This window comes from Carassius carassius, chromosome 9 (assembly GCF_963082965.1).
Source record: "Carassius carassius chromosome 9, fCarCar2.1, whole genome shotgun sequence".
Taxonomy (NCBI): Eukaryota; Metazoa; Chordata; class Actinopteri; order Cypriniformes; family Cyprinidae; genus Carassius; species Carassius carassius.
Window position 1 is genome coordinate 16,179,224 of NC_081763.1, and position 27,994 is coordinate 16,207,217.

A 27,994-nucleotide genomic window follows, 5' to 3' on the forward strand; every position below is an offset into this window, starting at 1 on the left:
TTGAATCTTTAGTAACCCTCTCAATATTCAGTTGATTTGGATAAATGTCTGTGTGGTGCAAGACAGGACAATTTTTGGTCCAACCATGTATTTCTTAAATGTGTGTATCTGTTTAAAGTTAATTGTCAACCTTTTTGAATATGATAAAGATGTCTTCAAAGTTAATAAATATGGATTAAAAAACCCTAATATTGTTTCAATAAATGAACTTATGAGCCGTCTGAGACTACATGTAAATGTTTTCACTTAATGTAGATATGTGTGACTGACAATCTACTAACTTCTTCAGGAAGTTCAGCCCATGTTTCAATTGGCTAAGGCAGCAACACTACATGACTAAGCACTTATTTACTTGGCATATTCATCCCTGATTCTACAATGCTCGTGTGAGCTATGTGAAGAAAATGCTGTAAGGTATGAACGTGTAAAATTGAATTCTGTGATTAATGCTACAAGGATCTCGCACACATTTTCAAGTATGAATCCCATGATCCACCCAGTTTATTATAACCATTGCTGACATATGCAGCTAAACATGTTTTATCCACATGCACAGTGTACAGGTGCTGGTCATATAATTAGAATATCATCAAAAAGTTGATTTATTTCACTAATTCCATTCAAAAAGTTAAACTTGTATATTATATTCATTCATTACACACAGACTGATATATTTCAAATGTTTATTTAATTTTGATGATTATAACTGATAACTAAGGAAAATCCCAAATTCTGTATCTCAGAAAATTAGAATATAACTTAAGACCAATACAAAGAAAGGATTTTTAGAAATCTTGGCCAACTAAAAAGTATAAAAATATGAAAAGTATGAGCATGTACAGCACTCAATATTTAGTTGGGGCTCCTTTTGCCTGAATTACTGCAGCAATGAGGCTTGGCATGGAGTCGATCAGTCTGTGGCACTGCTCAGGTGTTATGAGATCCCAGGTTGTTCTGATAGTGACCTTCAGCTCTTCTGCATTGTTGGGTCTGGCATATCACATCTTCCTCTTCACAATACCCCATTGATTTTCTATGCTGGCCAATTAAGAACAGGGATACCATGGTCCTTAAACCAGGTACTGGTAGCTTTGGCACTGTGTGCAGGTGACAAGTCCTGTTGGTAAATTAAATCTGCATTTCCATAAAGTTGGTCAGTAGCATGAATGAATATAATATACAAGTTTCAACTTTTTGATGATATTCTAATTCTAACACTTACATAATTATAGTTTCGCATATGGATTTCTAATAATTGAAAGAAAAAATATTGACAGTTTATGATTATGTACATACATTTAAATACATTGCTGAATCATGGGTGAGTGTGAGGTCATCTAGTTATAATATGGACTGGCAAATACTTTTTAACTATGCTACAAGTGCTTTAACTGTAATTGTCCATTTAGAGTTCATCTGATCTTGCTCCATTGAAAAAGAAAATAATTGAACGTAGAGCATTAAATGTGTCCATCTTCAGCACAGGTGCCTGAGGGTTAAGATCAGTGTGGCTTAATCCATTTAGAGCAAGTCTCAGTCTCACAAGTGTGTTTTAGGTTTCAAAATGTCGAATTTGTATGTGGTGTATTCTTCAGCTGTGCCTATCATAAGCTTAGTTGCAGAAGGTTTGCTTAATAAGTTAGGTATGTCATTTGTTATCTATTTGCATGTTCTTTTTGAAACATATAAGTAGGCTAGTCTTGGGCATTAAACACTCCCAGGCAGAAAATGGGCCGCACTCCGACCCTGCTTTTAGTAATTTTCTAGTGCAATCGGTTAAGGCTTGTCAAAGCAAACCACATTTAGCGAATATTTAACTATCCAAAATTGATTCGCGAATGCGCATTTAGGACAACTAATCTCACTTTTTTGTTTACTGCAACATTTGAAAACGCTGTTAATCGTATACATTCGTCTATGTCTAAAATAAATAAATAAAATCTATGGTCCTAAACTTTAGTTTTGATTTCCTTTAATGAAAAATGCTGACAAGCTCAATCTTTGAGTTGTAATGCATAACAAATGTAATTTACTGATTGTATATTACCCTGTTAATCTGTATGAAGAAGTAATTTAGAAAATAAATAAATAGAACACAGGCAGCTTACACTCTTCTGTGTCAGCCACAAAGATGCGCTGTTTTCTTTCAAATCAAAGTGTAAATACATGTACAAAACATATCCATGTGATGCGGCTGACACAGAAGAGCATAAGCTGCCTGTGTTCCGCTCATATTCTCCAAAATGGCACTACGGTGATGTGGAGAGAAACAGAGGAGAGAAATTGTTTAATAAAGTCGTTATTTTTTTGTTTTATTCGAGTACAAAAAGTACTGCAATAATTACAACATCATGGCTGCCTAGAAGAAGGATCCGGGTACTGAAATGGCCAGCCTGCAGTCCAGATCTCAAGCCTCCCTGTTTTCATCCTAAATATCCAAAGTAAATATCTTAAGTTTTTACGGGTTTGTAACGACATGGGGGTAAGTGATTAATGACAAAAATTTTATTTTGGGGTGGAGTATCCCCTCACAGATTAAGGTCTATTTAAATAAAGCCAAATTTGCTAACAGCAGAAGAGATTCTAAGGCATCAATAACATACAACAGATTAAGTGATATTAAACAGCTAATAAGGCCTCTCCTCTCAGTGTACATCTGCTAAAAAGTAAAAAAAGTAAAAAAAAAAAAAAAAAAAAAAAAAAAAAAAAAATTTATCCCAAATAATAAGAGTTCATAGATATTGAAAATAAGTATTTTGGTTATATGGTGTAGAAAAGAACCCAAAACAGATCAGTCAAATTCCACATTGTTCAACATTCTACAACTTTATATAATCATGAACCTCCTGCATCTCAATAATCACTATATTAGGCCTATATGTATTTTTCATAGGCTGGTGGTTGGCGTCTATACCATTCAACTGTTTACAGCAGAGTATCAAGGCAATGGTGCAAGTGTTGGTTTGCAGCATCCCTGATTTTGGGATCCAGAGGTGGAACTAGTCTAATCCACTAAACAAGTCCAGGTGACACATCTTCCTGTCGTCCGTTGCAAGTAATACCATACTGGGTGAGTTCATGCAACTCCAGTTGGCTAAAGGCTTCCCACGGACACACCACGGTGATGTCTGTGCATGAAAGAAGTTGGCAAATGAAGCACAGCAACAAGCCAGACAATGAGAATAATCAGTTTGCATGAGAAATAGGTTTAGCATATAAAACAACAAAACACATTAAGTTAATTACTACATAAGCAATGTTCCAAGGGCTGTTCCAGTGCCAAAACCATCCATTCCTGGGATCTCATCTCCAAATCTAATTAAGGAGGAGAAGAATTTGAATTTCATTTCCTAACATACTTTTAAAAATAATGATTCCAAAAGTGGGGTTGGCAATAGAATAACCATTTTTAGTTTCCCAATAACCTTTCAGTGAAGAGCTCTTAATATATATATATATATATATATATATATATATATATATATATCTTAGTGTGAACTTGGAGAACACTTAAACAATCTAAAGAACCTTTTTCCACTTTAAAAAACCTTCTGTGGAATGGAAAGATTTCATGTTAAAAGTTCTTCATGGAATTAAAGAGGCCTTTACTTTAACCTTTGACTCCCTTCTTTGGAGGAATTGTCTTGTCATTCTCTGTTTGAATTTAGGTGGCCCTCTTCTGGGTATTGTTGGTCCTACCACTCTTATCGGGCCCATGGTTGAGTCGCTGAGACTGTCGGAGTTCATCCCATACAATGTATCTATCAGATTTTTCCAAAGCGAAAAAAAGCATCCAAGCGGTCAACAACATTGACAATGACATTATACCTACTCTCAGATGGCTATATAAGCTCCTTTGAAAGAAATATGTGTTTCAAAGAAGAAACTTATAGATTTTTGCAAATGTTTTCATTCAATGAGTTGCCATTAACAGCAGTTTTACTCAAAAAATTATTGCAAATATGTCATCTATGTCCTGGTCCTGCCAGGATTTTGAAGTTGCCTATAGTGTCCAGGTTTTTCCTTTTTTTCCCCTTATGGTTTCATACTTGCTGAAGGTAAAGTTTGACCAAAAGTGTGCTGACATTGTACATAATCAACTAATTGTGACGTGCGAGAAGGTGGGATCCAAAAAGAACAGTCACAGCAATGCAAATACCCATAATGTATGAGGACTGTAGAAAACAAAGAAACCCGAGCATTTTGGGCAATATAAAAATCCTTGCCAGGACATGAACGGAAAGAAGAGGACACATCACCCTTTCAAACATCATCATTCACTGATTTCACTTAGTAAATAATGAAGAAAGTTGAATAAACAATCAACAACAACATATTTAAGAAGATCTCATATAAGAAGATCATGTCGCACAGACAGACAAATGTCAGATGTAGAACTGGGATTTGAGTGACATGTCGCTGAGAGTGTTATTCGAAAAAACACCTGCTTTTTTAAAAGAAGAGGAATTCAAACCACCAGGTAAAATATCATCAGGCGTCTTTTACGGATTACATATGAAGTGGTACAACAGTTAAAGGACTGACTTTTAAAGACAGTTTAAAGAAACAGAGAGCTCAAAGTCCTCCATCTCCCGTTCACAGCGTGCTCTGGGTCTCTTTGAAAGTTAACTTCACTCTGAATTAACCACCATTCGCTGCAAGCGTGGATTGACTATAATCTCATGGAGCTCCTAAAGTGTAGTTCCGAGATCTGCAGAGAGTCTTCTGTGGCAATGGCATAAAAGTGAGAAAGAGTAATTTAGATTGGTCTCAAATCAGTGTCTGATGGTATTTCTGTGTTAAATAGTAAGTTAGTGTTGACTTAAGAAAGTAAAAATTATTATTATTATTATTAGCAGCAGTCAGCAGATATACATACAAAATAAGATAAAGAATAAGATAAAATAATCAAAATAAGATAAAGAGTGATACAAGCAGATATCAAACTGCAAAGCAGGGATGGAGAGATGGTATTCAATTATTAAACAGAAGGGGGTAGTAAGGTACTTAATAAGAGCTTACACAATAAAGTAGTCTGATAATCAGCAAAACAGTGGTTCTCAACCAGGACAAATTCACAAGACTAATTTTATATTAAATCTAACTTAATTCAAATGCTTCAAACTAAAAATCAAGATCAGGTAAACTGGCATCATATTTCTCACTCTGGTGAAACCACATCTGAGATGTCACTTAGTTTTAATCACTGCAACAGACGCTGGATTGTACAGAAGGGCTTTGAATATTGTCTCGGACAATAGGGGTCCTTGTAATCAAAGAGATTGAGAACCAGTAGTATAGCATATTCTTTTTCTGGAGAAAAGAAACAGGTATGGCAGGTGATAAAAGCTGTGGCTTAAGGCTAAACTAGGCTCTTCAGCATTTCTATCTAATGTTACCATACAACACAAAATAAATTTTTTGTATACTAAATACTATACTAAACACATGAATGAAACAAAATCTAATACAATAACTGACCGATTTTGATGAATGTGTTAGATACGACCAGGGCGTCACAAATTTATATTCACAAATTTTATTTAAGTGTTCATCATAATTTGCATTCATAATTTATAACTTCACATTTAGCAATGTAGAACTATTAGGCTTATTTTAAGATATGTATTAATTGTGTAAAATTGCAATTAAGCAACGTTTAACAACAGGCTATGTCGGTTTACGTTTTGAAGCACGTTTCTAGACTAAGTGAAAGAGAGCAGCTTTTTGCAGCAGGCATAAGAAACGTCGAGAAGCACGTCGAGGAATTTACAGACATGTTGAGACAAAGATTGTGTCATATGTTTAAGCAGATGAGTCTGTGCAGAAGGCATGTTTAGGAGCTCATTGCTAGTGCTGCTGAGACGCTGCTGCACACTGGAATGTTGAGAAAGCACAGGGCTGAACTCACACTGATTCCTCAGTTTAGGATAATAAGAGTTTATATGCAGCCAGGCATTCCATAATGAACATCCCAGTTGTACATCTGATTTTTTTAAAAAGTTTGATAGATGTGTTTGATTACACAATATCAGATTGACGATGCTAACGTTGCAGTTGTTTGCTTTGCAGCACACGTGTGACAATTACTGTCTCATTTACTCATGCCTGTCCTGTGTTACTTAAACTCTGTTAACCTATACATATATTATATACATAATTTTACCATTAATAATAATGTGACAATCATTTCAAAGTAACTACAAACATAAATGGCAATATTTACAAAACCGTAAAACAACTTGAAGTAGGCTACTGGCTGGTGGTCGCCTGAGCAGCTGTGTGTTCGCGTGAGGCGTTGAAGCGATGTGATTGGTAAACTTGATTTCCTGGTACACACATGATCTGAAACACTGTTGAACATCCGCATCTACATTTCTGCAAGACGAGACTAGGCGGTAAGACACTTTTACTTTACTTTATCACTTTAGTAACTCTTTAACTTTGTTTGCAGTGTTAGAAACGGCTCGTTTCGCGGCAAAGAAGTGATGCATCGATGTAAACAATACAAAAATGCATGCTGATTATATTTTAACGCAGTCAAATGTTTTTTTTTAAGAATGTAAGGAAATGCGATCTTTATTATTTTCATTTTAATTTTACGATTGCCTTTCTCAAATGGGATCACTGAATTAGAAGTTTGGAGAAACTTTTAGATTTTCCTGCTTTATTCACAAGATTTCAATTCACACAGTTAAATGTAGGCCTTATATATATATATATATATATATATATATATATATATATATATATATATATATATAATCTCCTGACTGATGATAATTTCATTAATAAACTGCCACAAATGCAGTATTAGCCCCATCATCTCACGTTCAATGTACTTTTTTGGTAAGGTCGTAGGCAACCACATCCTCTTGTAACGAAAAGACTGAACTGAGATCCTGTTCTGACTGCCTTCTGTGACACTACAGGCACTGACATCCTTTATCAATCTATAAGCATGAATGAACAAATGCAAATAAAATTGAGCAGAATGAGAAAATTCAAATTGGTGTTTAAGGGATAATGTACAGACATTCTAAAATTATCACAAAAAATGGAATTATGAGCAATTGGCTGTACATTATCCTACTTGTTATGTTGCATGGACCTAAAACATTAGTTATTATTCATAAACATTTGAGTGCTGAAAGTTGCAATTGATCAATTATGACCAAGTATTCCAAAAAGCTGTGAGCATTAAAAAAAAAACATTAAAATAATTAAATATTTGCATTTAAATGGTCATAAATGTCTCTTTTTTTGGCATTTGATTTGACTATTAAAATATGATTAATCTTTACTTGTGCATGGATAATAAAGTGCTGGTGAATCCGTGTTCTCTGCTAGTGTTCTCTGACTTCATTCAATGCTTTGTCTTATCATTCAGTAGCAGTTTAATCTGACTCACAGTGTCTTCTCTCTAAAAAATATTTTACACATACTTCACATAGCCAGTGCTATATATGGTGTTGTTTAGTGTCTTCATAGCCAAACTGGCATACTTTCATCAGCTCGAGAATGTCTGTTGCTATTTTACTGCAGCCTCTAGAGAATTCAGATATGATGTGTTTATTTCCTGAAAGCTCAGTTTGCACTGACATGGTTTAGGGGGGTGTAAATGGAATGGAAAATTCTCACAGTGCTTTTTAGCCTCATACTTATAATGAGTGCAGTAGACGACATACGTCATGGTGCATCACAGAGCTGATAAATAGCCTATAGAAGGTAGTGTGGAAATGATTTTTGTAGCAATGAAATCTCTTTAGGTTTTCTTTTTTAGCACTTTTCATTTTAAATGAAGAGCTAACCCTGTTTTTCCACACAAATAAACAAGAGTTTCTGCAGCCTTCAACGCCAGTCACTGGAGAAGCAGCCAAAAATATCACAATGTCTGACAGATCTTTAAAGGGGAAGCTGTGTGTGTATTAACTGGCATACTTTGATAAACATGAACTGTCTATTGATCAAGATAGCCCTTTCACTTCCTTCTTGGGGTGTTTGTCGTTCAGGCCTAGGCTTGAGCAGAACTTCCGGAGAGGAACAGAGCTGCTAGATTCAGAACAAGTCTCAAGCAGAACTGTTCAGTACTACGCCAGCGTGCTTCTGTGTCTATGCTTGTTTAAATTTATTTGCCTTTCAGACCCAATTTATGAGCACATTCAGGATATTGCTTAGAGCGTGCCACTGATCTACACCAACTGTGGTTGAAATGAAAAGCCTACTCATGCTACTTCCTGTTTGTGCAAGCAGAGAGATCTTATTTTGTATGCTTGCATGACTTCTTGATTAGTCGTTTCAGATTTTTTTTTCCTCCTAGTAAGTTGAGGCAGCCCCTCAAGAAGTTTTTTTATGTGTTGCAGAGGCAGTTATTGAGAATCACTGGCTGCTCAGATAGCAGCAGACTTGGGATCTCAGCTTAGTGTAGTTTGATAGATCTGTTGTTTAATCTGTCAAATTCCTTTTCAGAGACACTTGATGTGAACAACCGTCAAGTCATATTGTGCTAGTCGACTACAGTGTGAAGCCTAAACAGTTGGAAAGAATAACCACAAATGAAGTCTCTTTAAAATCTAATTAGAATCAGTTTAAAGGGATAGTTCATAGTATCAGGCTCCTATATTTATGTTCAGTTATTTCACTTTAATAGCCTGGAAAAGGACCTGCACATTGCCATTAAAGTAAAATGACTCAACCTAAGCATAGGAGGTTGATAAAAATCCAAATTTTAGATGAAAATTTCAGATGGCACTTAGAGGCTTTTGCATCTGAACTCTTCACATGTCTAGTTTTCTTTGGCTGTGCGCATAACCTAGCCCTTAACCTTCTGAGCATGTTCTATGATTATGATTTTTATAAGTACATGTATGTTGCATTTGTGCAAAGTGAACCTAATTTATAAAATGGATAGACATTCTGACTGAATGAGCCAAAATAATAGCTGCACATTTTATATTATTTCTCCAAACTTATATTGTCTGTGTGGCCAATAGAATTAAAATAGAATTTAAAGGCTCTATCACACCAAGAACGATAACTATACAATAACTAGTCTTGCATAGCCAGACTTTCAGACTGGTGGCTGAAGGTCTGTAATCTATGGCAGCTTTCATTGGCCAAGGCCCACCCTTGAGGCCGTTCGACTGACATGTCAAACAACCAATCACAGTTCGTCTCGTCCAGCGTCACGTTTTGGGCTGTGGAAATGGGGCCAAATAACAGACCAGTGTGTAAAACTGTCGGATGTATTTTAAAGATTCTATGTCGCGAACTTAAAATATTGGACATACTTTTGAATATCCAGCATTTAGTTGAATCCTAATAAGTTGTCATCGTCACAGTTGTAAACTCGATGGCTTTCTTCTTTTGTGAGGGGGTTTGGTGGCACATCATCTTTGTTTCCAGGTGGAACGTGACACACATGTCTCCCAGAAATCCTGTAGAATTTAATCAATCAGATGATACTTTGACACTTTTGTTTCCACTTTTGTGTCCCATATACACCAGACATTTATCCAGTGGTCCGTTGGCGTGACGTCTGATGCTGAGATTATACAGTAACTATATTAGCATCAACATCAATGCATTGTAATGTTCAGATTGTTATAAGTGCATGTTTTTTGTCGTCTGCAGCATTAAATGCTTGATTTATTTAAAGTAGTGTGGATTATGTTTGGTTGTCAAAGTATTTATTGTTCATCAGATGGAAAAAAAAAATTGGAGAGTGATTCCAACTGTGTTTCGTTATCATTATTGTAGTGGTGTAGAATTCCTTATTCTCAACAAATGAGAATTTAGAAAGATTTTTAATAATTTATTTCTCATTACCGTTTTTGGTATCATTTGTGATGTGAATGAGCCTTAAATCCAACTTTTTTAACCTTGGCGCCTTTTGTCACATTGCTGTTTTTTGACTTCACTAATGACAATAAACCCACACAAACTGTTTGTTACAGTGATTTTACAACAGTTCACTTAGTGTCATTCCTAAGATCATCCTTTGCACTTGGAAAAATCACTGTAACACATGGCCCCAATGGCTCATTGGTTCATTGTAATAAGTATTTATACAAGTTGACACATCAGATCATGTGCTGTTTGTAAGCTTTGCGCCAGACAAAATGCTGTATGCTGTAATAGGTCGGCACACATAAACCGTCCCTACAAGTCTCTTGAAAAAAGGTTTAGCAATGCACTGCAGCACCACTTAGCAAGACGCTACCAACGGCAGAGCATCAGGGCCGCGTGAAATGCAGAGGCACGCCCAGAGTAACCTCCGACAGGTTGATGACCCCTGAGAGAGATGACAGAGCGACGTGCTGGAGAACTGAAAACTGACAGAAAGTCATCTTTGACTAGAGGGTAAAAAACAGTCCAGCCAGCATGTTGCCCCTGAAGGGAAGAAAGAGAGAGAGAGAGAGAAAGAGAGAGAAGGGGGAGATAAAAGGGGAAAAATATAATAGTTGATAGAAAACGGGGGATGGTAAGAATAATAAGTGTCTCTGGAGAGAGGGAATGTGAAGAAGAAATAGAACAGAGAATAAAGAGAATGGAGGGGGAAAGGAACCGTGTGTTTGTGTGTGAATGTATGTGAGGAAGAGGATGAGATCATCGCAGTCTCCTGTCTAATGAGTGATGGGGTTGGGAGGCGTGCTGAACTGAGGCGGAGGGTTTGCTTCTCATGCCGGTGGAATCAATAGCATCTGCAGACTGGAATACTGTTCCCACGTTACTGTCTCATTGCCAACACTTCAGCCACGGCTGTTCTTTCAGCACGGATTACACAAAGATCGTTTGTGCATTTGTACACTCCCTTACTTTCTCCATCTCTCACGTTCTGGCTCCCTACTATCTCTCTCTTCGCTCTCTCCTGCGCTCTCTCTTTCTAGCCAACCCACACCCAGTGATTCAGTTTTTTTTGTTTGTGACGGAAGGAGGGATGCTGCTGTGAATTCTTTTTTGAATGTGTTTAAGACACATTTTTTCTGTACCACAGGTGTGCTATCTTGAAATTTTTTGGGGTAATTTATTTTTTGTATTTTTTTTTGGGGGGGGAAACCTTGTGGTAAAAGAGCTTACAATGTTGGGCTTGGATGTTTGCGAATTTGGTGGACAGTTAATTGAACTGCTCTGGTTAACAGTTTGCTACAGAGGTGAGAATGCATTTTATGTTATCTTTTATGATTAGAATGTTGAAACCTGAAATCATATATATACATATAAAAAAATAACTAAATATACTAAAATGAATTTGAATGTGTGCATTTGGAATGCTCTAAAGTAGTTTGAAGCTTATTTTGCATGGTATTTAGAAGTTGCAATGTGTCATAAAACCAATTGAAAAATGTAAATACTTTTTTAAAATCAAGTAGAAAGTCATTTGTGTGATCATTTTGTGTGATGACTTTCTCTGTGGATGAAGACATTTGTATTGTTGGCATGTGATGCAGTTAGCCTACAACAAGCAAATGTGGAATAATCAATATGTATTGATCAATCGGTTGTTGCTCTCACAACATTGCTTTATGTGTGTGATCATAATGTTTGCTTGTAATTAAATGTCACAGATGTTAAGCATTCATGGCTTCACTCTGCAGAGCTTCTGCCTACTGACACCAATCCAGTGTTTCTCACTCCCAATTTACCTCTTTATTAGCATTTTCCACTCTCTTAGTGTCTCCATTTCACTTTGATATCTAGGAAGTAATGAAGTGTGACAGACGAACAGCTGTCTTTATGTGTAAAGTGAAGAGTAAATGATCATATCTCTGTGTGGTTTTGCTGTCTGAGATTCCTAATCAGTATGGCTTCTCCATAAACATTCCCATTTATCTCAATGGAAGTATTTGATGTTGTGCACAGGTGTGCAGTTTTGCTGGTGTTTTGAGCTGTTACCTGACTAATTCTATGGACAGGGAAACATATGTTTCATTATATTATGATAAAAAGCAATATTTTAAGAAGTTGGAATTTAGTATCAATTTGTATGATGTAATTCTTATGAAAATGTGTGATTTTTAGACTTTAAAAAAAGTAAGCATGAACCTATACTTAGCCTAAACTTAATGGGGCATGAGCAGGTTGCATAAAATTGTACAAATGAGAATTCCAGGTTAAGAAAATGTAAAGTAGTTATGAATTGTCACAAGACCACTGATGAAATCTATATCTCTTGTATCTGACTCTAATCTGTTTGCTTTTTGTAGTCTGAATAGCAAAACAACACATAAAATCCAAAGTTTACAAACTCGATTCTTTCCAATCTGTATGAAATCGGATTAAAATCTGTTATTTTGGAATGTCTTAAGGTTTGGTCCCATTAGCGAAATTAGTGTACAAATCCATTGTCAGTACTTTAAAGATGATGTATTAAGCACTGCTCGCACAGGTGTTAGTTTCAAACCAAGAAGCTTTTTGTTGGTCAGCGTGAGAAAATCCCGACCAATTTTTTCCGCCCTCACACAAATCTCTTGATTTTGGAATTACTGGATTTCCCTTTTGAAATTTCACCAATTAATGGGAAATATGACCACACCTTCGTATTGATACTTTGGATTTTGACAACACTGTATATGGATATACAGACAGTGTGGTTCAGTCCCCAAAACCAAACTGGATTTGAGTAGCCAGAATCAAACAGGGTGATTCCAGTTGAGTTAAAGAAGGCTCACGAAACCGATCCAAGAGACTAACTGGTTTCTCAGCTCTCTCTCTCTGCCGGACTGCAGGTGCTGACACCCGAAGACCCCCTGTGGCCCGGCAGAGCTGCATCACAACTCAATGAGCCTCAGCTGCTTCTGCAATGTGATGGATGGCTGCACATCATAGACCTGACACATGTTTAAAGGAGTAAATCAATTAGACTGCATGTAGGAGAAACAGAGATTTCATAAAGCTGATGTGTTTGTGCACCCTGTAAGGCAAAGGCCGTATGAATAAGGAAGATCACATGCATCATTTCACTTCCCTACATCCTGTCAGGTGTTCAGCTGTGGTTTCTCAAATGACATCAGCAATCTGATTAACAATCCTGAGGATTTGAATGTCACTTAGCCTAGTCCCCAACTTTTACATGTACTACTACATTTTTTTTTCTTCTCAAAATCAAGAAAAAAAGAAACAGAAAATATATAGAGTTCTTCTGGACCTGCATTATTCATTGAATTTCTTCTTATTTTTCTTTGATATCATCTTGTGAATATGTGTATTCATGCTGCATGTTTCTTTTTCTTTTTCAGTACGTTTACAACTGAAACCTATTGCAGCGTTTAGTCTGTGAAAGCATTGTGCAGGTTTCTGACCTGCTGTGGTTTGTGTTTGTTTGCTGATATGCATCACTCTCTGCTTTGCTCTCAGTTTGATTAGCAGAGAAGCTGCGTGGTGTCAGTAATTGTGAAAGTGCAGGACTGTGAGGGTTGCAGAGTAGTTGAAAGTGTTAATATACATTTAAAGAAATTCAGTTATACCAGCTGCTGAGTTGGCTTCCATTTTAGAGCAATCCGTGCCCATAAATTCAGCCAAGATATTCAGACAAAAAATATTTACTATGGCATGCCATACTTTGACACATAAATGAGTGAACAACAACATAGTCAGTGTTCTTGTGGTTTTTGACATTTTTACACCCTTAGGGATTTGTTGCCCTTTGCAAGTCTTACATTCATGTTAGCCTGAAAAGGGTAAGGTTTGTGTGGTGTTTAGAAACCCTAGAGGGCCTTCCATTCATCTGCTGAAAATCCACTGTATATTTGGGTGTACAGCTGTTGTGTGTTGAGTATGAGAGACTGCAGTTTGTCAGCAGTGTTTGTTCATTCACACTCCACCTCATTAGCTGTGCATTGAAACCTGCAGCACGCCATCAGACAAAAACCAGCATGCTATCCATCACAACATAGCCAGGCATTTAACTGCTTCTACCGATCAAAGCGGACCAAAGCATGTTGCCTTTGAAGCTTGAGATGCTGCACCTCACAGATTTCACTCAGAAATTTGATCTCAGGAGGGGTGGGGAAAGCCAATTAAAAAAGCTTTATCACAGCTGAGCAAGGGTAATTACTGTGATTCTTCTCTTTGATAATAAAAATGACCTCTTACTAGTGGCCACTGTGAGAATGGGAGCGAGTCTCAGTGCTTCTCAATTAGTGGTTTGCTATTTTTCTCTTTGAGTCACATTATGAACAACTGCAACTGATTAGCTGTTAGCTTGTGTACATTCAGAGGAGAACAGTGATGTTTACTGCTTTAAAGTGCAATATAAATATGTCTCACATCACAGTTTTGAGATGCCATTATCATTATGCATAAAAACATGCCCTGAAATGCCATGAAAATTTATCTATAATCATCCTTAACTGCAATCCCTCACTACATAGTTCATTTTGCTTGTAATTTACATTGAGAATCTTGGCATTGGCTCTTGGATATGCTTTAAATTGCCCAATTAGTCCAGTCATTTATTCATGGTGACCAGGCCTCCTTATAGTCAATCTCAGCTCGGTGTACGAGATATTTAATTGGTGTGCATTTTTTTCTAGCAATATTTAAGCTATAATTGCACAGGGGAAATTAACTAAATAGCCTTATTATGCTCAGGATATTGGTCCAAAGGACACCAGTGTGCAAAAAAATGGCCACACTTCAGTAAATATTGCAATGTTAATGCCAAGCGGCAGCCTTCCGCTCTCTCTCGTGAAGCCAACAAGGAACTGACTAAAACTGTAATTCATCGACTGGCCACTAGAGGCTGGTCAATTAAATTATATTAAGCCTTAAAGTCCTGCATAATTAAGGACGTGGCCTCTTGAGTGACAGGTAGATTACCGTTGTAATCTACCGTTGCCGTCGTGCTAGGTGGGCGTGGTTTCAACAACCAGCTCCCGCCTTTTTGCCCATTTTCGATGATCTGGGAGTGACACACAGTGACGTGTTGCCAAGATGGTGACGGCCGGCTTCGCCTACTTTGAGCTTCAAAAATGCTCTTCAGAAAACCTCGGGTGACATCACAGACACTACGTCCATGTTTTTATACAGTTTATGGTTAATGCTGCAGTCAGTTCAGGCGTTTTCATTTTGCACAAGAGTTGACTATTGATTAATACATATTTATGCATAGCCAGATTTCCCCTCTCACACTTCATTACCATGTTCTTCTGTATACATTCAGATTGTTTATTTCTCACTAATTAGTAGGTTAATTGGCTCAATTTGTCTTCTGCAGCTGGAGTATGCCATATGTCTCAACAGCATTATGCACCTGTGTGCACCTTCTTCATAAACCATAATCTGACCTACTTGTCCTTCCTCAAATTGTCTTCCTGGATAGTGTTTTTCTTTTTCTCTTTCTTTTTGCAGGTTCAAATTATGTAGAGACACAGATTTCATTCCCATATTTTCCTACCTATTTGTTGGAGGAAATTGGCTCCCCGTCTTTATATACAGCCGCATATGAGTGTCATGGTCCTTGAGCTACTGCTATACAGTAGAAAAGGAGATGGTGTATATTTTTATTAGACAGAATGAGTGAAAATCGCTCTTATAAAACTAATGGCGTATTAGAGCGTAACCCTCAAAAACCCTCTATTGATTCCATCAGATCAGATTTTATAGCCCCGTCCTTCCATTACTGCATTTGCCTTCACATTACAGCACTTAGGGTTTTCGTTCTCCTTTCATAATGTAAAGAATGTTCATCATCACTCTTGATAATCATTGGGAAGGAGGATGTACGCATGTTTCCATGGCTGCTGAGGCAGATCTGGACTAGACAGCATCGACACAGGGTTCATAAAACCAGACAGGACAAACATTTAAACCTGGGTGGGGGTGTTTCTGTCCTGATCCATCCTCTAAGCAGCTTCACTTGTTCTCACCCTGGCTAATGAAAGTGATGATGTCATGTTTTAGAAGTTGTCACTAATCCAATCATTTGGTAAACGTTGGGGTGCAGTGTTTTTTTTTTTTTTTTTTTTACGTATTAGAGGCACATTTTTTTATTTTTGTGAGAAGAACTATAAGAGATTCTTGATAAACTATTATCTAATGTAAACTATATCTAGTTTTAAATCCATCAAATATCTGTAGCGACCTTTAAACTGATATTCAATACATTTTAGTAAAAAAATATTTTAAATATATTTTAATTACCAAAATTATTGTCCTATTTTATTGATTGATTAAGTATTTGTTAGTCAAAGTTAGTTGATAGAAAATTACAAAATTGCCCAAATCCAGAAGTAAAACTGTATTTACACATGTCAGACTTTGTCTAACAGGGTTGCAAGAACTCCACAACTCAGAAATTATATAGAAAATAAAACCGCTCATATAATATTGAGTTTGACCTCCTGAGGTTGGCAGTTAATAATTTCTGAAGGTTAAGAGTTTTAGGCCCCATTTTGTACGCTGTATTTCTGTGCAACACTTACACCCGACTGCTTCTCTTGGGGTGTTATGTGGACATTACAATACAGCTCTCTTAATTCATATGACAAATTGCTGTCCCTGTTCTTGGCCTTCTGCATGGATAGCAGCTTTCTGGGTCTTTATTTTCCTCTTTTTCTCTGAGGAGTAATACCTCAGCTGTCTGCTCGCCGAGTTGCGATAGTCTCTGGTAATTATTAGCTGTTAGGCTGAAACGTGGTGTGTTGGTTGTGACAATAAAAAACAAATTTTTCAATGTCTTGACATGTGGGTGAATTAATAAAAACAATGATTTCTTTAAAGAGATGGGCTAAAACCAGACTGGCTCATTATAATTAAACAGGGACAGCTACTACATGAAGGTTCAGTTGCTCTTATATTTATTGTGAGACTGTGGCCATTTAGCTAGGAACCATCTCTCAAATGAGCTGAATAGAAGTTATCAGCATCGAAGATGAGTGTATTGCTCTGCTACGAGAGGATTACAACAAATGATTCTGAATATTAAAAGAGATAAATGTGCAAATCTGTTGTCTTAAACTGTGTTAGCAAATCTGAATTGGTTTGCGTTTCAAGGCTAAACAATGTGTGAGAGGTGGAAAGATAACAGAAAATGCATTCAGTCTGTCTTTAATCAGAGCGTTGCATGTCTGTAGAACCATGAAAGAATCACATAGAACATCACAAACCATATAGTTTAACAGCTCTAGATTCACACTAGATTTTTACACTAATAGTTCAATATCTGGACATTTTATGCTCTTAACAGTCACTTTTCAAAAGGAAATTGTGTAATTGTGAAATTGTGATAAGCTTGATCTGTATTTGAAGATGCATATAAATGTCCTTTTAAACATACTGAGAAGGAATAGATGAATATTATTTTCCTTTCTAACATCCTTCATCCCCGTTTTTTCTCAGGCATAATGGCTGATAAAGATAAAGAAGTGCCAGTGGTTGAGGATGAAGATGAGCCAGATCTGAACTACCAGGCTCCGGCTCAGAAGAGCCTGCAGGAGATCCAGGAACTGGACAAGGATGATGAAAGCCTGAACAAGTACAAGCAAACCCTCCTGGGTTCAGGCCCTGTGGTGGCAGGTTAGTATACCTTCACTAAAAACCAGGGAAATAGTTTTAAAACACGCCTACTGAATGTGCAGACTATTCATTGTAAATATCACTTATACACTACAGTTCAAAAGTTTAGGGTCAGTAAGATATCTTTTTTAAAGAAATTAATACTTTCATTAAATAAGGATGCATTAATTTGATCAAAAGTGACAGTGAAGACATTTGTAATGTTAGTTAGTTGTAATGTTAGTTTTCTATTTCACATACATTTTTTTAATTTTCTATATAGGAATGCTGGAATAAAAATGCATGATGGTTTCCACAAAAATATAAAGCAGCACAACTGTTTTCAACATTGATGATAATAAAAAATGTTTTCTGAGTACCAAATCAGCATATTTGAATTAGTATGATTTCTGAAGGATCATGTGACACTGAAGACTGGAGTAATGATGCTGAAAATTCAGCTTTGCATCATAAGAATAAATTACATTTTAATATATATTCAAATAGAAAACTGCTATTTTAACTTGCAATAATATTTCACAATAATTGACTGTGATTTACTGTTTTTCAAATAAATGTAGCCTTGATGAGCATAAGAGACTTTGGTTAAATAAATAAATAAATACGTTTTTAAAAAATGTAAAAGAGGTGTGCCAGTGAGCATTTGACATTTTTAGTGGATCCCAGTCTCACCAAACAAAAAAATAATTAGAATCCCAATTACATTTGACCCATATTTAAAAATGTATGCAAATAATGAATGCTTCGAAGAATCTCATCTTCTGAAGATTGCGTCGTCTTCATGGTTAAAACTGTAGCTCGGCTCTTCAGGGACAGCTCTCCCTTCTCCGCTTGCTGTCTAGACTGATTCAGGTCCCCTGGGGGACTCCAGTCTTGGTTCAAAGTCCCCAAACAATATCCTCTTAACTCACCGAATAAATGAGAAGGTGATTATCACTCAGTCTGAAGAGCACAGCTTTGAACTGCTTTGTTGTTTAGAGAAACATGAATTATGATTCCACTCACTGTTACGCTGGATAATCTGCGTTTGATATTCTGTCCTGCTGTACAGTGTATTAATAATAAGATCAGTTATTGTATTTCTTGCTCAGTTATTGAGCGAAACAGCTTTGTTTCTTTTCTGTTTCCTTTCATGAAGAATTGTTTCTGTGATATTATGATCAAAGCCCAGCAATTCTAATTTCTTTTGCCACAGGGAAAATCCAAGTATACATTCTAAATCCTTTAGGTGTTAACTGGAAATACTTGCTGATACAGTGTTGCTAAAGGCATAAAAGGCAGATTAATTTCCTCCTGACTCACAGGGGCTTAGAACGTTTGATTTAGGGGTTTGATTTACTCACCCTCATGTCATTCCAAACCTGCATGTGAAGGCTGGTGTTATTTTAGCATTATTTATAGTTTTTTATGTAATTCAATTTTATTTTTAGATTATCAGTTCATTTAAATTTTGGTTTAATGTTTTTTTTTTTTTTAAGTGCTTTTGTAATTTCGTTTTATATGAATCTTTAGTTTAATTTAGAATTTCATTTTTAGTTTGTATTTATTTCCAGTTAGTACTTATTTTGGTTACTTACCAAGGCAACATTTCTAATTAATAAGTGATAATGGTCAGTACATTATTAAAAAAAATCTCCTTTTGTGCTCCTCAGAGGAAAAAATATGGGTCACTAGGGTGAGTAAATGATGATTAATTTATCATTTTTGGTAAACTAAACCTTTACCCCCTCACTGGGACTGAAAACACTGGAAATATGAAGCAGGTTGGTCTTGATGTCCATTAATTTGCCATAAGATTTCCTCAGATACAATAGCAGGATTGTGCCAGAGTAATCAGTCATGTTTGGAGTGTGCAGTCCCCGGTGCGCAGTTTTGCTAGTGATGCCTGCAGCGGGTAGCAGCACTTGTAGCCATCAGTGAATGATTAACTGTAGTTCCCACTTTTAAAACCAGCCCACCCTGCATCAATAACACTGCATCAATGAGACCCTAGCAACAATTTGTTATGTGCAGTTTTACACCACTAGCTCCCTCTTGGCATTGCAGAAACAATCATTCAGTGGAACAGCAGAGATAAGCGCCTAATTTAAGCTAGTCACCTGCCCAGCATGCTTTGCAGGATGTCTTTGACGGAAGTTCACACATCAAACCCTCACTCTCATGTTACTTCCCTCAAGTTGTTAGAGCTTTGGTGGAGGGAAACAAAGATTTAAATGTCACTTATTACATCACACATGGTCATTGTATGCCTTCAGACGAGTTAAAATATAGCATATGAACCACTTTTGTGGTGCTTTTTGAACGTTCTTTTGTCCTTTTTTGGAGCTTGACAGACATAGTCACAATGCACTATTGTTGTATGGAAAAGATTCAGAAATTCTCCTTTTATTTTCCAATGAATTACAGCGTACAGGTTTGGAATGACTGAATTAATGACTGAATTTTCTTTTTTGGGTGAACTGTACCTTTAAAGGGGTGTGGCAGCTGCAGCTCTATCACAGTTCAGTATGCTAGGGTCACTAACCTGAAGCAGCTCTGTGTCCATGTAAACCCTGGAAGCCCCCATCTGGTTCTGTAATGTGCTGCAATCCTAAGGAAACAAGAAACTGAGGAAGTGAAACACTGTAGCTCTGTTCCTGAGCTGAATTTGAAAGAAGTATTGGCACTTACCAGACTCATAGGCTGTTGAAAATTTAGGAAACTTAATTGTGCTGCTTTTCAAGATACACCCCCCCCCCAATTCTAAGCCAACATTGTATAATAAATAATGAATATAATAATAGCTACTGCATGAATATTTAGTTCTCTTCCTAAAAGCATTGATAAAAATAGTTTGGTTTTATTTAACCAATATTTTTGCTGTGTAGTTTTATGATTAGAGTGTCATCTCATTAGCTTAGCAATATGCTAATTCTGAACTGTTGAAAGCTGTTTTACCCAATATTTGTGTATAGTTTTATGAGTAATCAGTCGTCTTATTAACTTACAAACATGCTAATGTTGATCTCTTTTGAAATCTGTTTTACCCAATATTTGTGTGTATTTTTTAAATGTATTTTCATGAGTAATTAGAGAATTGTCCCATTAGTTTAGCAACATGCTAACGTCTTACTGTTGAAATCAATTTTAGCAAATTTGTGTATCGTTCTCTTAGCTTATGAACATGCTAATATCAAACTCAATTTAAATCTGTTTTATCTAATATTTGTAAGTATTTATAAAAGTCTATTTTTATTCATTTCATTCATGAGTCATGTGATCCTGCGATGCTTATGTAGAGTGTTCTTAATCTATCCATGATCATTAGGAGGCCGTCTATGTTGGCTGTAGTAATTAAGGCAGCTTACTCTGTTTTGGAGCACAGCTTTTCGTATAGACGACAGATAAAACAAAGGAAATGAGTGTGAAGTGTATGACTGGAGAGAGCTGTCTTTTCACAAACCTGAATTGATGATGTTCATGTTCACATACCTGAGATGATTAATGTGTCTTATTTACACACTGACTGGCCACTGCCGGTATGTTGTAGGTGCACATGAAGGCCCCGTTTACCCCTCCCTATTTTCACTCAATTTGGTCTAGTCTAAGTGTCTCCCCTCTGGTCCGAGACTCATGATGAATGCATGGATGAATCGGCAGTAATTCTGGATAGACAGGATATGCAAGAATGGGCAGATACTGGTGTTTTCCTCAGCCAGACTTGCAATGCTACTGACAAGAATGATAACTCAATTGTGCAGAGCAATCAGACTTCGTTTTTACCTGGCCGATTTGAGTCATGTCTCAGAAAATCTTTCAGGTTTAAAGTGGGCTTTTTTTTTATTTTGCCTGTAAGCAACCACCTAGAAACAACCTAGCATTATATAATACTGTGCTAAAACCACTCAGAACATGTTAACAACCAAATACAACTGTTATTTAACCAGAAAATCACCTTGGTCTAAGAGAGATGCAGCTGCACTACATGCTGACGATATTACTCCCAGTAAACTCAGTCACAGTTGTTAAGAATCACAGTTGTTTTTTTTCACAAAGGAAGCAAGGCTTCTCTAATGAATAAGTGGGTTAATCCCAGTGCAGCTAGTTTAGGCATAGTTTAATAATAAATGTAGAGGAGACATCTTTTCTGTTTCTCATCTGTTTTATTCATTTCATTGTAGATCCCAGCATTCCTAATGTTCAAGTGACCCGACTCACTCTGATGTGTGACCAGGCCCCCGGACCCATCACCATGGACCTGACAGGTGAGTCTCTCCAGAACCATTATTCAACAAGTGAGATTATGATTGACACATCATCCACTAAAAATGAGGACTGTCGAACCAATTAAAATATCATTGACTTAATTATTCAGATTAATCAGATATACAAATGCTGACTGTGACAGTCCCTTGAATGAGATTGTTGTATTTCTTTTACTTGAATACATTATTTTTATTATGTTGCACACAATATTTTTTATATTATTAACTATTATATTATATTATATTACTAACTAAAGTAATACTACACTGACCAGTGTTATTTATTTTAGTATTACTTATACCATTTAGCATTTATTAATATTTTAAAATGTAGCATTCTTAGTTCAGTAAATTTGTTATGTGATTTGTTTAGTTTTTGGTGTTTTCAAAAAATATTTCTATACAGTAGAGCTTTAATTCACTTTATTTCAGTTTAGTTTTAGTAATTTTACTACAACTTATACAATTTCATTTAGTTGTGTATTACTCAAATAATGAATTCAAATGAAATGATTTGTAATAGTTCGGTTTTAGTTAACAATAGCAACACAGACACTGACAGCCCTATTTCAAATCAATAGCATCCAATTTGCATTCTTTGCATGATTAGTATTCGTAGGATAATAGTCTTGTGGGTTGAGGTAAGTGGGTTGAATCTGCGGTCTCTATTGTCCACACAAAGATTTCTGGTGGAGAGCTGGAAGGGCATGTGCTTAGTTGACACTATTGACAGAGGCTCAGCAGCTCTGCACTGCATTCTGATGCTTCTCCTCCCCTGGCTTCAGAGGGATGATGTCATTCCTTCCACTGCCAGGCAGATCTGCAACACAAATCAGCGTACACTGCTGTATGTAACCATGCCCTGCTTCGATACACTGGAGGGGACTGTCGGCTCTTTTGATGGTCAGAGCAGGCCTCCGCTTCGCCCTCAGCCCGTTCAACAGTGTATTCCTCTCTTTAACAGCGGGAACACGGCAAAAGGGCAACTGGTTGCTAGGCGATGGGATGATTCTGGGCTTTTTTTTAAGTCAGAGATTTAAAGTTAGAAGACCTTTTAAGATATAAAATCTAAAGCATCATTCACAGCGTAAAAAGCTATGCACCAGCACGTTTCCTCTTTTTGAACAAAAACAGAAGTGACTGCTGTTTGAGTCGTTACAGGAAGGCGTTGCCCTTCTAGCGCTTTTATATGTGCACTTCCTGTTTAGCAACTTTTATTCTTAAATTACCTTTACCCTGACACAAGGGGAACAAATCACGCTTTCTTTCTCTACTGGCACCCTGCTGGCAGATTAGATGGTCATTTTAGCTAACCATGTATGACATCGTACATATCTACAACATTTTTTGTTTGTTTGTTTTTTGGTATTGATAGTTATTGTTTTTTTTTATAGATCATTCCTTTTAGTTTCATCAATATTTTGTCACAGCATATTCATAAATTACAGAAAATTATTATTATTAATAATAACAACAACAACAACAACAGCAGTAATAATAATATAATCAATGTTTCTTTAGTACCAAATCAGCACATCAGAATGATTTGTGAAGGATAGTTTGACACTGAAGAGTGGAGAAATGACTGCTGAAAATACAGCTTTGCCCACAAAGGAGTTAGTTCTCCAGTCTAGTTCCAGACTGGAGAGGCTTCATCATCTTATAGAACTGGATCTCAGCTTGGAGATCCTCCATCTTAAAGTCGACCCTTTGCACATACTCATATGCAATGTCAATATTAACATAACAGAAGCAGCATCCAGGCCTCTCAAAACCATTTTTACATCACAAAGATGAAATCCCTTATCTGTAATTGACTAAATTTAGCTCTGATAATCACTGTAATGAAATAATCCTGATTGGACAAGAGCATTAGTCTGTGTATGCATCAGTGAGCGTTGAATCGTGGTGTGTGTGATCTCCTTACAACATGGTGATTAGCTCCACTTACTGTTCATGTAAACTAGATCTGTCTGTCCATATCACACACACACACACACACACACACACACACACACATTTTTGGGATAAGTTTGGTATCTGTAAGTCTTTTTTATTTTTACATTTTTTAAGTAGTCTTATGCTCACCAAGTCTGTATGTATTTGATAAAAAAACTGTTTTCTATTTGAATATATTTTAAATGTAATTCATTACGGTAATGGCAAAGCTGAATTTTATGTCTTTAGTCTCAATTTTAATCAATTGAATACATCTTTATTGAATAGAAGTATTAATTTCTTCCAAAAAATTACTGACCGCAAACATTTGAACTGCAATACGTGTATTTCTCAAAAAACTTTGTTCATTCACAGGTTTAAATTAGATAATAACTTTCAGTGAGGTCAACTCGTATGTCAAGTATTTCTGAACAATTTGGACAAACCTAAAGCTATTTTTATAAGTGTTTTCTTCTCTTTAATCTGCAAACAATCGTAACTGTGAGAGAGAAGGTTCATGAGGGAGATATCTGTTCATTCCCTCCATGAGCTTAAAGATTCAGGGGTGTTGGTTATGAACACAGTTTGCTGAAGTTGTAGTTGGTATGGCGTTTGTATGACTCCCACACAGCAGTGAGAGAGCATAGATGGAGATGGATAATAAGAAAGATCCCAGTGGAGGCTCTAGCAGTCTGGAGGAGCTGCAATCTGTCGGGGTGAGAATGTGAGTGCCCCGTTCCACCCTCACTCCCACTGCTGCAGCGATCAACACAGACACCTCATCACCATCAACATAACTCACTAAATCTCGCTTTACTAAAAGATCTGTTTCCTCCATTGCCAAGGAAAAAAAAAACAGTTCTGAATTTCTAAATCAGTCTTTTCATATCCATATATATGTGACGGTAAATTGAACTGTAACTGCCAAATAGCTTATTTACATATATTTGCACAGTCATGAAAAGACTCAAAATTTAATAAAGAGCCAACAGGGTTAAAGTAATAGTTCACCTAAAAATTACAATTGGCTTATAATTTACAGAGCAGATTTGCAGAAATTTCACTTTACATCACCTATACACCAGTGGATCTTCTGCAGTGAATGGGTGCCGTCAGAAAGAGAGTCCAAACAGCTGATAAAAACATTACAAATAATCCACACAACTCTAGATTATCAATTAATATCCGGTGAAGCAAAACGCTGTATGTTTGTAATAAACAAATAAATCAAGACATTTTTAATTTCAAAACCATTGCTGTTGGTTAATATGTACCCATAATATTGCTTTTTATTTTGAAAAACGTGATGTGAGATGACAACAGGGGATGGGCTTTTTCAGAGAAGGCTGCTGTAGAGGATCCGATGGAGAGCAAGTGACAATGCAAAATTTCTCCAAATTGGTTTCAATGAAGAAACAAACTCATCCACATCTTGGATAACCTGAGGGTGAATACATTTTCAACAAATGTAAAGTTTTAGGGTGAACTATTCCTTTAAGAGTGCATCCTCTGTGCTTTATTCAGAAGGGATGTGACAAACACTGTAAAATATTCAACTGCTCAGATGGGGATTCAATTAAGAGCACTGTGATAAGGTCTGGCTTCCTGCTGCTCTAATCTGAACGTCAGCAGAGCAGAACTTCTGCTGTCATGCTGAGTGCTTTTCAAGCCTGGAGTGCAGTCAGGTTCTGCTCCCCACCTTCATCCACCACTAGCTGTCACAGTCTTTTTTTCCTCCACCCCAGCCACATCCATCAATAACTCAGTCTGGTTAGTGTGTTCCATCCCAGTGGACGTCCCACCGTGAGGTGCCACGTTCAGCTGTCACTTACACCAGGACTCTGGGACATCTGCATTCCTGCAGATTCTTGCACAGTGAAAAGTGTTTATATGTATGGATTGAGGTTATTTTAAAGTTGTAGCACAGAATTTCAATGCAAATAGCTGCGTCTTAAAAAAAAATAATTTAATATACAGTACACTACCATTCAGAAGTCTGGGATAATGCATTTTTATGCTTTTGAAGTAACTGTCTTATATTCACCAAGTCTGCATTTATTTAGTCAAAAACAGTTAAACAGTAATATTGGGAAATACCATAAAAACTTGAAATGACTGTTTTCTATTTTAATATAGTTTAATGTTGAGATGTGGAGCACAGGACACTAATGAACACAGTCTGGCATTTGGCATCATGTGAATAGCCCACAAATCATCATTGATGTTGTTCATTGTATCAATCTCTGATTTCTCAGTCCTCTCGTCTCTTTCAGTATCCATTACAAAGCACTTAGGGCAGATTCAAGGGACAAAATTGATAACGCAGCAGTTGCACTTTTGTAAGGAAGCTCTTTGCATTGTACTACAAGCAGAAGGATGCGACCTGTAACAAAAGAGGCTCACAATTACAATTCTGACATTGAGTTTGGCTGCATGTCTTCAAAAATGTGATTATAACCATGTTAAATTGCAATTAATTTCACTCTGGCTGATGCAAAAACATTTTTTGTTTATTTTTGTTTACATAGGTGACCTCGATTCTTTGAAGAAGAAGAACTTCACCATGAAGGAGGGAGTGGACTACAGGGTGAAAATCCACTTCAAGGTGAAAAATCGGATTTTTGGACACAAAATTGTCATAAAACAGTCTGCAGGTTATTCCTTTATACTGTGGCCTAAAAATGCTGTAGTGTATTTTTATCTTAAAATCTATGTCATTATGAGATCTTGTTTAAAAAGGGCAAGCTTTATTGTTTCGATGCTCTTGAAAGATTGATCCCAAGCTTCTGCATGCTTAGAGCACATGTGTTGTAAGATATGAAATGCATGGCTAGAAGTGGATAGATTGTTAATTTCCTGTCTTGACCAATCCTGCACCATGTAGAGCATACAGAAATACACACTGACACTCTTTCCCAGGCTGAAATTACCTAAAAATAATAATACCACATTAAATATTTGTACAGATTGGGGGACAATCTAAGCACAAAATGGGTTTGTGTTTTTTTTGCTTCAAAACAGGGTTAATGTTGAAATGTTTTTGTATTTCGTAACGGTCTTCTCAAGAACATTTAATTAAATTGGCATCTAAAATCACTTTACTTTACTGTGAGTCATGCCAGATCATGTTTCTGCAAAATACAATTATTCACAAAATCCCTTTTGGATCAAGCAACTCCAACAATATCTTTCTATCTCATGAACCATCAGGAAAGATGGACCTTTATACAGAGGATAAAAGAGCTTTATAATTCACGTTCAAATATACTGAAATAGACATTATCTTTATTTCAATGCATGGGTAATGAGATGTAGAGTGAATTCCTAAAGGATCTAACAGGACCTCTGCTGGTGACTCTGTGCTACAACATGTTGAATATCCGGAGAATGAAATTGACATGTTAAATTAATGATATTTATTCTAATTCATCCAACCTGTTCCCGTTAGGTCAACAGGGACATCGTGTCTGGACTGAAATATGTGCATCTGACCTACAGGAAAGGAATCCGAAGTAAGAGCAGCTGTAGTCATGAATTTAAATGCTGGCATTGGCACTGCGAGCGCTTGAATCAAGGGTGTATTTGAAATCTTTATACATACATGTACTGTTTTCATGTGCATGATCTAAATCAGCATTTTGCAATGCCATTTTAAAGTACTATCTGATAAACACGTCCTCAAGGCTAAATCCTCAGATTATTTAGTAATATAAAATAAAATAATCAGTCAATAATCTCAATGACTGATCCACTTGAGCTGTATGGAGAGGACTATATGGACAGCTTTTGATTGATTATTTTTTAAGAATTTGACTCATTGATTTGTCTTTACCTGTAGTGGACAAGGCAGTGTACATGGTAGGCAGCTACGGACCGAGAGCTGAGGAGCATGAGTTTCTCACCCCGGTGGAGGAGGCTCCGAAGGGCATGATCGTTCGGGGAACCTACCACATCAAATCCTACTTCACAGACGACGACAAGACAGACCATCTGTCGTGGGAGTGGAACCTGCAAATCAAAAAAGACTGGGACAGTGCAGAGTAAAGAGGTTCTTCCTCTGTCTCTCTCTCCCAGATGCATAGCAACATACCCAATTTATCACAGATGTTTAAAACCGAGACATAGGCTAGGTAGATGTGCAGCTGGAGCTGGCTTTGCAAATGATTAAATAACAGTTAGTCGTATAAAAAAACATGACAAATTATGAAGATATGCCTACGTGTATGATGTAATCAACGGGTGAGGACATACAGTGACTGGCAGGGTATTAGAGGTGACTTAGTACTTTGTAATAG

The 27,994-nt window shown here is 36.7% G+C and overlaps 1 protein-coding gene across 3 annotated transcripts; it reads left to right on the plus strand.

Annotated features, from left to right (window-relative positions):
- Positions 1-6,243: 6,243 nt before the first annotated feature.
- LOC132149082 (rho GDP-dissociation inhibitor 2-like) lies at positions 6,244-27,891 on the plus strand. 3 transcript variants are annotated; one of them, XM_059558007.1, is made up of 6 exons: positions 6,244-6,398; positions 17,341-17,517; positions 21,678-21,761; positions 26,228-26,304; positions 27,148-27,211; positions 27,538-27,891. In XM_059558007.1, exons 2-6 carry the CDS (start codon positions 17,346-17,348, stop codon positions 27,741-27,743), a joined length of 603 nt encoding a protein of 200 aa, XP_059413990.1. In that variant the 5' UTR covers positions 6,244-6,398; positions 17,341-17,345; the 3' UTR covers positions 27,744-27,891. The 3 variants fall into 3 exon arrangements, with proteins under 3 accessions (XP_059413990.1, XP_059413988.1, XP_059413987.1); XM_059558005.1 differs by having other exon boundaries at positions 6,370-6,498; XM_059558004.1 differs by lacking the exon at positions 6,244-6,398 and adding an exon at positions 11,022-11,153.
- The last annotated feature ends 103 nt before the right edge of the window (positions 27,892-27,994 follow it).